General features: G+C 41.2%; 3 protein-coding genes across 3 annotated transcripts; 2 read left to right on the top strand and 1 right to left on the bottom strand.

The window, feature by feature from the left end:
- Positions 1-362: 362 nt before the first annotated feature.
- On the top strand, positions 363-674 carry LOC306941343 (histone H4; the record flags this gene model as incomplete). The annotated part of the gene is made up of 1 exon (XM_079526761.1): positions 363-674. The coding sequence occupies one exon, from the start codon at positions 363-365 to the stop codon at positions 672-674; it is 312 nt and encodes a 103-aa protein (XP_079382887.1).
- Positions 675-7,496: 6,822 nt separating this feature from the next.
- LOC306931179 (histone H2B-like) lies at positions 7,497-7,886 on the top strand (the record flags this gene model as incomplete). Its single annotated transcript, XM_079512411.1, has 1 exon — positions 7,497-7,886. The coding sequence occupies one exon, from the start codon at positions 7,497-7,499 to the stop codon at positions 7,884-7,886; it is 390 nt and encodes a 129-aa protein (XP_079368537.1).
- Positions 7,887-8,820: 934 nt separating this feature from the next.
- Positions 8,821-9,216, bottom strand: LOC306924586 (histone H2A-like; the record flags this gene model as incomplete). The annotated part of the gene is made up of 1 exon (XM_079503158.1): positions 8,821-9,216. The coding sequence occupies exon 1, from the start codon at positions 9,202-9,204 to the stop codon at positions 8,821-8,823; it is 384 nt and encodes a 127-aa protein (XP_079359284.1). The 5' UTR covers positions 9,205-9,216.
- Positions 9,217-11,629: the final 2,413 nt, after the last annotated feature.

Here is an 11,629-nt window from a genome sequence, read left to right as displayed (position 1 = left end):
GGAAGCAACATGTAAAATCAACTTTATTATGGAGTTAAAAAGAAGAAGAATAATGCCAAGGAATAACACCAATAGTGAAACAGTGAAAGCAATATTGGAGTGTCAAAAATATTTACACAAATTAACAGAAATTATATGATTATAGAGTTGAATAGCAACATTACTGTAAAAACAAATGGGTGATGTGACCACGGGGGAGGAGTGTGTGTGTGTGGGGGGGGGGCGGGGGGGGCGGTGCACGTCGGCAACGCCCACGCAGCTCTCTATGTGCCTGTCCTCCCTTACGTCCTCAGAACACACATAAAAAGGCAAGGCTCTAAGCTCTCAAATCATTCACTTCTTGAACTACTACTAAAGCAACGATGTCTGGAAGAGGAAAGGGAGGAAAAGGTCTTGGAAAAGGAGGCGCCAAGCGCCATCGCAAGGTGCTTCGTGATAACATCCAGGGAATCACCAAGCCCGCTATCCGCCGTCTGGCTCGCCGTGGCGGAGTGAAGCGTATCTCCGGTCTGATCTACGAGGAGACCCGCGGTGTCCTCAAGGTGTTCCTGGAGAACGTGATCCGTGACGCCGTCACCTACACCGAGCACGCCAAGAGAAAGACCGTGACCGCCATGGATGTTGTCTATGCTCTGAAGAGACAGGGACGCACTCTGTACGGATTCGGAGGTTAATGATGCTGACTTGATTACCTACAACCCAAAGGCTCTTTTAAGAGCCGCCCATATTTCCTTTAAAGAGTTTATTCAGACTATTATATTTTAAATACAATAGTATATATAGCAACTATTTATAAAATGAACTATTAACTGTATATATGGTGATTTTGGGTGTGTACAGTAGAGGGACCGCCACACGGTAACGGTCAGTTCGGACCCGGGGTGGCTCGCCAGAATCGGGCCGGTGTGTTATTTTTTGACGAAATCAGATCAAGACGAAATCCGTCATCCGTCGCCGTAGCAACGAGCTGATGTTCTAACGGCGACATAATGCGACATAATGCCTGTCACAATGCCAAAACATACCCAATCCGTTATCCGATCCGATTCTTGGGCAGACGGACGCTCACATTATTGCGTTGTGGAAGTGGACCTTAGCCGTAGCCTATGTTTTGTTGTCATTAAACAGGAAGACAACCCCGTCTCCTTCCTGTGACTGTATCTCCAACAACAATACATAGCCTATGCTTTAGAAATGTAACTATCGCCATTGGAGTATAGCATGCAGCCCATGTAATGCGTCAAAATGAATGAATGAATAAAGTAATACATGACTGAATGAATAAATAAATAAATGTCTGTTTCTGACGGGATTCGAACCCCTCCCTTTGGCAGCATAACGTTTCCTAGACCTGGAGCATAATATAGGACGCCATTCCTAGCAACAATATTGTGCAATCATATTCAAATGATAGAGTATAAAACCGTGCAGCCATTAAAAAAATGGGACATGGGACCTAGATTAAGGTGAGATCTCATTCACCATGGCACATTTATTTCCAACACGAATGTTTAATAGCCTACAGATTGGTTGCATATATCCAACCATCATCACCTAAATTCACCATTGGCCTATAGTCATTGTTATACAGGCTGCTCAGAAATAGTACATAATAAATATGACAAGATAGGTTAGATTTGTTTTCAAACATGAGACTAAATATGCATGGCAAAGTGTCTGAGAAGCCAATGTGGTACCATTTACAAATGACCTCTGGCAGTCTACTAGCAAATGCTCTATCGTTCGATCATCTGTATTACAATTTAGAACCAGGCATTTAATAGTTTTAACAAAACAGCTCCATTTTACCACCGCCCTTACTGCTAGTCTTCCCCTTTTTACCTCTTTACCTCCTTTATGATGAATTCCTGTTCTGTTCTCTGGCTATAATAAAGGGGTATTGGTAGGTATCTAAATATTTTGATGAATTGAACAAGGTGGACGCTCTATTAAACAAGTGTAATGCTGTATTGGGTCGTCCACTCACAGTTAACAGTCTTTGTATTGAGTTGAAATATACTGTAATTCTGCAAACTGTTAATACATATTTAAATCAAACAAGGTCTGCTTGAAGTCAAATTACCTCACTCATCACAGCAATGGTACAAAGTGGTTCAGGGCAAGCAAATAGTCTTTTAGTGGACTGACTACTAGATTATATAAATGCATTGAGAGATTAGAACGTGGGTTATAATTGTATTAAATTTGGAGCGTGGAATAGAAGATTTACTCATTTACCCTAGTCTGTATTTTAGCGACAGTAGATCAGACGGATGGGAGAACATTATTTGTATTGAGTTGTGCTTGAAATGTACTGTCATTCTGCAAACTGTTGACAAACTGTCAATCAATCAATCAATGTCTCCTCCCTCTGTGGGTCACATGAGCAGTGGCAGAAGAAGCCAATCATATGCTGGGAGTCGCACACCTCATTTGCATAGCCTTGCTAGTATAAATACTGGTGCAACGCCGAAACACAGTTCACTTCTTTTCTTCAATCACTGAGAGAGAAACATGCCTGAAGTAGCAAAACCAGCGCCCAAGAAGGGCTCCAAGAAAGCCGTCACCAAGACCGCTGCGAAGGGCGGCAAGAAGCGCAGGAAGGAGAGCTACGCCATCTACATAATAAGGTCCTTTTAAGGACCACCCATCTTTTCCAAGAAAGAGTTCATCCTAATACTATACACAAGGATATTAGAGTGTTGTCAGCTAAGCCAGTTTCATCTGACATGAATGTGAATACAGTGATCAGAGGCATACATTGTGCAATACGTAATCGACATTGTTTAATTCATAAGCAACAATGATTCCTTTAAATCGGGTCTAATGTTTATGAACTTTAGAGGAGCTTGTGAACATGTAGATTCACATTTCAAGTGCATATAGATTCAATTAAAAGCTACGTACAGCCAATGTTATCATCCACCATTAATTAAGGTGCTGTATTTTCGAAGTTGTGAATACATCTATCATTGTGATTTAAATGCTCATGCTGCTATAGATGTAAGCATGGTACACAGGATCAATTAAAACAGTGGATATTTTACATTTACCATAAATATATTTAGCCCCCACATGTTTACAGGGACAATTGAGCCCACAAATAAAACTACCTATTACACAGAAGTGTAGGGTAATTGTATTACTTAGGCCTACTTTAAATGACAACTGAACAAATAAATTAAGTAATAACACACACTGTGCTGTTAATGCAGACATAATGGTCAGACTGTGACAGGGAACACATTCAACACACACAAGTATGTCTTATGATTTGAACTAGGAAGCGTAATAGCGATGCCCTTAAAGTGCGCTTTATATTGGTAAATTATCCTTGGTACATACTCAATTTCATAGTGTGCAATACAGTTGCAAAAAATGCTGTAACTTTAGAGTAGAGACCGTTAATAGTGCGTTAATAATTCAGCTCCACCCTGTGGGGGAGGGGATGCATTGTTCCATTGTTTTGAATGCTTGTGTTATGCTTCACTGTTCACACCAAAACCAGCAGTTACTTCATAGTCCTGGAATGAGTTGAGGTTGGGGCTGAGCATGTTTTCTAGTATGTTGGGGGGAATGTTCAAAGTTGTGTTAAAATGTGCATTTATTTTAAATTTGTCCAACATGTGCACAGTAAAATCCTCAAATTGTTACTATGGGAGGGTTGAACTAATGCAGTGTATATTCAATCTTTATTTCAGACTCATGGGAGATACATATCACAATACAAACACAACACAATACAAATACTGTATATTATTGGAGTGGCATTGTGTGAAGGCTATAATAAGTCAGTAAACTGTGTGTGTATGCGTGTGCGTGCGTGATACCTGTGCATGCTCCTTACTATTAATTATCTCAGACACCCATTCACAGGCAATTATTATTAGTTCAGCAGTAATTTGATAAGTAATAATCACACTTTTTTTGTCATGGCTCATTAAGCCAATTTTATTTCAACAAGGCAATTAAATGTGCTTCACATAGAACACCAAGCATATTTGTGAAATGACAGTAGAATACAGAATACAATGCAAACAAAAATCACACCCGTGTGAAGTGATAAGTGCCCTATCATCATACGTTATTTTACATCATCTCATTCTGACCAATCACAATTTCACATGAAGACATGTCCTCGTCTTCAATGTTTGTGTTAACACAAACACTCAGAACTGGCCATTCATTGTCAATGGCATTTCATGTTTGTGTTAGGAGTCAAAGTTTGTGTTTACACACACACTAAAGGCTCGACATATAACAATACTGCAAGACTGCGACTCTGTGATCTTGTAGATCTGCTTGCTATTCTTAAAATAATTTGAAAATATGGTTCAAGTGGTTAAAGTGATGTTGGTGCTATTAATCAGCATTGCTAGGGGGAAAAAATACATCCTGACCCAGAGAATCACAACCTTTCATATTTAGATTGACTCCTTTTATGTTATATCCCAATAATGTTAACTTGAGTCCTGTGTGAGGCTCCATAACTAAGCTTGTCTCAAAGTCGCCTCACCTAAATATGCACTGCCACCTCTGTCATGAATTCATCCATTACTACTATAATGCACGTTGATATCACTGTTGAGAACGGGTTACATATAAGTAGTTCGGCCCCATTGATCATGAAACTTAGTTGAATAAATATTGAAAGAAAGTGTGGGTGGCTCTGAAAAGAGCCTTTGGGTTGTACAAAAATGATAGTAGGCCTACAGTGATGAGGAAGACCATATTCATGATGCATTTATTTTGATGCTTTAAATGACTGGGGCTGAATGGTTAGTGTGTGACACATTAGCTTACATTTGTAGCACATTGTCTGGTCAAGTCAAGTCACGTCAGTGTATATTAATGAGGGAGCTTTTCAGACACTAAGTGTCTGAAAAGCTCCCTCACTATAGGTCATGTTATAAACAAACTGTTAATCTACCTGCTCATATTTACTATTTCTAAGTAGCCTATACAGGATGACATGATGAATAATATATGATGATGGTGATATTAAGAAATCTGTATTAAACAGCCGTATTGGAAATCAGTGTGATGAATGACATCATTCTCAAGTTAATCTAGGTCCCATGTCTGTTGTTTTGAGTTGTGTTAACTGGATTTGTACTCTATAAGTTATCTACTGTTCATAGATGGAGTGCCCCAAATGGCACACAGGGCTATGCTTCAGACTGGTGTGCTCCTTTTGACATTGGGAGGAGTTCGAATCCTGTGAGATGCTGACAGTTATTTATTTATTCAGTCATCCGTTGATGCGTTTATTTTGACGCTTTAAATGGGCTGAATATTGTGTGTGAAACATTAGCACCATTAGCTTTGATAATTTGGAGCACGTACATTGACTGGCGTGACTTGGGTCAGTTTAATGTGGCTTTTGGGCATATTTAGGTCATGTTATAAACAGATTGTTAATTTAACATATCATGCATTTACTATTTCTATGTAGCCTGTAGGCCTATAACATAATGACCATAAGGTGAACGTATAGGTGATGATGGTGAGAGACGTTAGAAACAAATCTGTAGGCCTATTAAACAGCCGTTTTGGAAATCGGTGTGATTCATGAGATTTCAAGTTAATCTAGTTCCCCATGTTCGTTTTGAGTTGTGGTGGCTGCTTTTATAAACTATGATTTGATTTTCATTACAAAATGTTATGGCTAAAATGGCTCACTGTAGTAGTTCCATGACTGGGAAACTTTATGCCGAAAAACGGAGGAGTTCGAACCCCGTCAGAAACAAACGTTCATTTATTTACGGTATGTATTTCTTTCATCGATGCGTTTATATTGACGCATTACATGGGCTGCATTGTTAATGTATGTGACACATGTTTACTTATAGTTGCATTTATAAAACGAATTGTTGTACATAGACAGTCACAGGAAGAAGGCGAGTGTCTTCCTGTTTCTCAACAACAATCACAACAACAAAACACAGGGCTAAAGGGTGTGCAACCACAACGCAATGTGAGTGTCCGTCCGTCTCCCCGACGCTTCTTAATCCAAACGAGAATCAGATCGGTATGTTTTGTTTAAATTGGCATTGACGAGGACAGCTACGTAGTGTGGGGTCCGTGTAGGACCACAATGGAACATCAGCCGTTACTAGGACGACGGATGCGCGATTTCGTTTTGATCTGATTTCGTGTTAAACTTGTTCACCGGCACCCTGATTGCGTTTCTGTGTGTCTGGAACTCGCGCGATTTGTGTTTTGTGAAATAACCACTTCTCCCCATTTTAAGTAGTATCTCAAACACTGCTTTTAACAATTTTTATACGCAAATCATTGTACGTACCCTTTTTTACAAGTAAAACTATTGTTAAGCTTGTACCATACTTTTGTATCCTGTCCAATCTATTTATTTAGATTGGACAGAAACAAAACATTTCACACACTCACTCTCGCTCATATCATACATAACATTCCGTGGTCAATCTAATCATCACAAATGTAATGTAATGTAATTTTGCGTCCTCAACTTTTGTTTGTCTGAAAGCTGGGCATCTACAAGCTGACAATGCAACACAGTGAAGCAAATTGGGCTATTTAGGCAGTTTTTGTACAGGGAAATCAGAGCAGAACAAGCAGCCTACAGAGCCAACTCAACTTTCCACATATCGAGAGATGAAGTGCTTAATAATACACTAGACCTCTGACTGAGTGTAATAGTTGTAGCCACAAACTCAATGATTCACGGAATAAAGAACATGCTAATTAATATAGTTTCTGGTTCCTGGTTTCAGCAGAAGGTTTCTGTCAGGTGGGACCAGAGGACATGATGAGACCCACTCAGCTGATCATCATCTTACTTTGAAATGCTCAGAATATTTAACTGGATAACAATTCATTGTTTTGAATAAACAGGGGAAGAACACACGCACGTGCGCACACACACACACACTCTCTCGCACGCTCACACTCTCTCTCACACACACACACGCACACGCGCACGCACACACACACACACACACACACACACACACACACACACACACACACACACACACACACACACACACACACACACACACACACACACACACACACACACACACACACACGCACACGCACCTGTGTGAGCCGGCCACTGCCAGCTCTCTATTTTGGCTTTATAAGCACAGAAGAGCAGCATTTGTATAAATTAATAACAATCATTAACTCATTATGATATTATAATATAATGGGAATATTGCCACTCTCTTAATGAACATCTAGATAGGCATTTGTCATGGGGAAATGTAGCCTAATAGCCCAATATTAATACCCAAAATATCTTTAAATTCTTAATTAACCCCTCACCATGTTGCACGAGCGGGAAAACATTATGCAGGAACAAAGACAAGACACCACCCTCTGTGTGGCAGGATCAGATCAGCCAATCATATAGCGGGAGTCGCACACTTAATTTGCATAGGCTTGCTATAAATACTGCTGCAACGCGTGCCACAACTCACTTCTTCTCTTTAGTCCATTGAGAAAGAAACATGCCTGAAGTAGCAAAGCCAGCGGTAGCAAAGCCAGCGCCCAAGAAGGGCTCCAAGAAAGCCGTCACCAAGACCGCCGCGAAGGGCGGCAAGAAGCGCAGAAAGTCCAGGAAGGAGAGCTACGCCATCTACATCTACAAGGTCCTGAAGCAGGTCCACCCTGACACCGGTGTCTCTTCCAAGGCCATGGGCATCATGAACTCCTTCGTCAACGACATCTTTGAGCGCATCGCCGGTGAAGCCTCCAAACTGGCTAACTACAACAAGCGCCGCACCATCACATCCAGGGAGATTCAGACCGCCGTCCGCCTGCTTCTCCCCGGTGAGCTGGCCAAGCACGCCGTGTCCGAAGGCACCAAGGCTGTGACCAAGTACACCAGCTCCAAGTAAACTGTTCTGTCTGCTCTAAACACAACGGTCCTTTTAAGGACCACCCATCTTTTCCAAGAAGGGGTTTATCCACATATTATAAACAAATTGCCATTACAGACTCTGCTAATCCCGTTAGTCTAGGTCAGTCTTCTGACGCAAATCTGAATAACTATGTTACAACTTGGCATGTCACTTTTTTAATGAAGTACTGTGCAATTCATAAGCGAAAAATACATGACCTAAATATGAGCTAATGTGTGTGTATATATATATATATATATATATATATATATATATATACAGATACACATGATATAAGACTTTATTAAAAGGTCTATCATGGGGCAATGTGGGTATCATAAGCATGTCATGCATGATATACAAAAATGTATAATTCTAATTCGTCTGACGCTAGTCTGAACAACAATGCTAAAACTAGGCATGTCATTTAGTACTGTAATGATTGGTTAATTTGTATGAACAACTTTAAAAAAGCTCGTCAAAATGTCGATTTCATATTCTCTACTACACTAACAATCATGTAAAATTAACACATTATGACCCACAAGTTAAAAATACATTGAGTATGTAAATGTATCATTCCATATACACATACTGATGGATGAATAATACTTCATTAAAATGTCTATCATGGGGAAATGTGGGTGTCAGAACAGCTGTAAACATGGCACAGATGAGTATAAAAAAAAAAAAAAGTATAATTCTAATTTCTTCATAACCTCAATGTGTAGAGGGACAATAACAATAGGTATATAGGCTCATTTAACTATTAGTTATTTACATATAATACTAGTGGAAGTAACTAGGAAGTTAAATAGCATAATTGATATAAAGTGTGCGTTAAAGATATTGGAAATGACTCTAATATAGAAACAGTGGGTGGCTCTTAAAAGAGCCTTTGTGGGGGTTTGTTCAGTGAAATGAAGCAGGTTTATTTCTTGGCGGCTTTCTCGGTCTTCTTGGGCAGCAGAACAGCCTGGATGTTGGGCAGCACACCGCCCTGAGCGATGGTCACTCCACCCAGCAGTTTGTTGAGCTCCTCGTCGTTGCGGACGGCCAGCTGGAGGTGACGGGGGATGATACGACTCTTCTTGTTGTCACGGGCAGCGTTTCCAGCCAACTCCAGGATCTCAGCGGTCAGATATTCGAGGACAGCCGCCAGATAGACCGGGGCGCCGGCACCGACTCTATGGGCATAGTTGCCTTTACGGAGCAGCCTGTGGACACGACCCACGGGGAACTGGAGCCCGGCACGGGATGAGCGGGTCTTAGCCTTCGCTCTGGCCTTTCCTCCGGTTTTGCCTCGTCCACTCATTTTGTAGGTTTATTTGTAGAATAATATTAGCTCGAAGAAATGTGATGGAACAGAGACGTGCGAGATCTTTTATATGTTCAGCTTAGTCAACTCTGTGTGGGGTTGTGCGACACGCCAATCATAGAGACGGATGAGAGCGCGGGCTGAGTGTGTATGAGTTTCCCACCAATCACTGCTAGTGGTGTGGTCGGTTCCTCCCAGTTTAAACTCTGACTCCTCCCAAAGAGGGAGGTTCTTGACAACACATCTTCAACAACACAGAAAAGTGTGTGTGCTGCCTCTCAGAGCTAGTGAGATAAAATGCAGCAGTTTGCGCGCTTTTTGCTACAAGTTACATGTCAGTACAACTGCTTTATAGAGAGAGAAATGTGAAGAACCTTGAATCAGACCACATGTAAATAAGATAAGATTAAGAAGCATCAGCTGACTGACTGCCTAAACTGACTACTATCTTCTTGTAAGTAAGCATAATTATACCGCCATTTTATGTACATTTACCCTACATTTAGTGTCAAAATTGCATGGATTTCAGTGCCTGCCAATAACATTCAAGTGCAAGACATATTTTAGTTTTGATTGATGTATTAACAGTTTGCAGAATTGCAGTACAACTCACTACAAAAACTTAACTGTGAGTGGACGACACCATAACCCATTACACTTGTTTACAATAGGGCCCACAATCATCACTTCTGTGCAGCAAAAGCACTAGGCCTCACTCACACCTGACACACTTGTGTCTGACACGCAAGACACACTTGTGTTCTGTGTGTCATGGCTGCCTCAATGCAGTTCCAATGGGAGTCACATGTTTGGAAGACACAACCTTGTTGCATGGGGGGAGGGAAGAAGACAACCATTCAACAAGGTTGTGTTACAGTGTAACACAACCTTGTTACATGGTTGTCTTCTGTGTGTAACAGTTACACACTTAGGCTTCACTCACATGGTCACATTGTGACACAGATTGTTGTATAGCTGGTGCATGAGACTTGTTTACTGATGCAAGCTCGCAATGCATTTCCAATGGAAGTCACATGGTTTGACACAACATTTTCGTTGTATGGCTTTCGGCTGTGTTTCGACTGTCCCCCTCCCCCTCATACATCAAAAATGTTGTGTCAAACCATGTGACTCCCATTGGAAATGAATTGCGATCTTGTATCAGTAAACAAGTCTCATGCATCAGCTATACAATAACATACAACGAATTAGACCGTTCCTCACCCAGGAATCAGCCCAGCTCCTAATCCAGACAACGGTCTTGTCAAAACTTGACTATTGTAATTCGCTCCTTACTGGCCTACCGGCATGTGCACTTAAGCCTCTCCAACTGATCCAAAATGCCGCAGCTCGTCTGGTCTTCAACCAGCCAAAATTCTCACATGTCTCCCCCCTGCTCCGCTCCCTGCACTGGCTCCCAGTCGCTGCCCGCACAGAATACAAAACTCTGATGCTGGCATTCAAAGCAACCAAAGGTATGGCTCCCCCATATCTTGCAAGCATGATTGAACCCTACAAACCCTCCCACGCACTCAGATCAGCCAACGCAGGAAAGCTGGAAGTACCCTCACTAAAAACGTCGGGACAACGCTCCACACGTCCCAAACTCTTCTCCCTTCTGGCCCCAAAACTGTGGAATGCACTCCCCGTTGCAATCAGAACTGCAGTATCACTCCCAATCTTCCGCCGTAGTCTGAAGACCCACCTTTTCAGACTCCATCATGGCCCATAGCACTTATCCTACCCCCTTAGATAGCACTTTTTAGACTTAGATAGCATTTGAAACTGACTTGTAGCATGCCCTGTAGACAGCACAATAATTGCATTGTATGTAGTCATAGCACATCATAGTACATATGTATAGCATAGTATAGTATATATGTATAGTTAATATGTATAGTGTCATTATATAGATATGTTCTAGTTACGTTCTTAGCTTACACATGTTTCTTGATAAATGCATTTTTATATATGTGATGTATTCCCATACTTTTGTTCTTGCCTAATGTAAATCGCTCTGGATTAAGAGCGTCTGCTAAATGCCTAAATTGTAAATTGTTGTGCAGGTGTGAGTGAAGCCTAAGGCCTCACAACAAAAATGTTGTGTCAACCCATGCAACATTGTTGTATGCTAGATGTATAGGTGTGAGTGAGGCCTCAGGCCTTAGCCTTAGGCCTCACTCACATCTTCGCATCTAGCATACAACATTGTTGGATGCTAGATGTAAGCAAGATGTAAGTGTCATGGCCGCCCCAATGCATTTCCAATGGAAGTCACATGGTTTGATACAACATTTTTGCCTACAAGCTGATGTATGTATGTATGTTGTATACATACATACAACACGTTTGTCTCTTCAAACCACGTGACTCACATTGGAAATGAATTGCGAGCTTGCAACAGTCAACAAGTCTCATGCAT

Source organism: Electrona antarctica (genome assembly GCF_951216825.1).
Source record: "Electrona antarctica genome assembly, chromosome: 1".
Lineage (NCBI taxonomy): Eukaryota > Metazoa > Chordata > Actinopteri > Myctophiformes > Myctophidae > Electrona > Electrona antarctica.
This window is presented reverse-complemented; position numbering and strand designations above follow the sequence as displayed.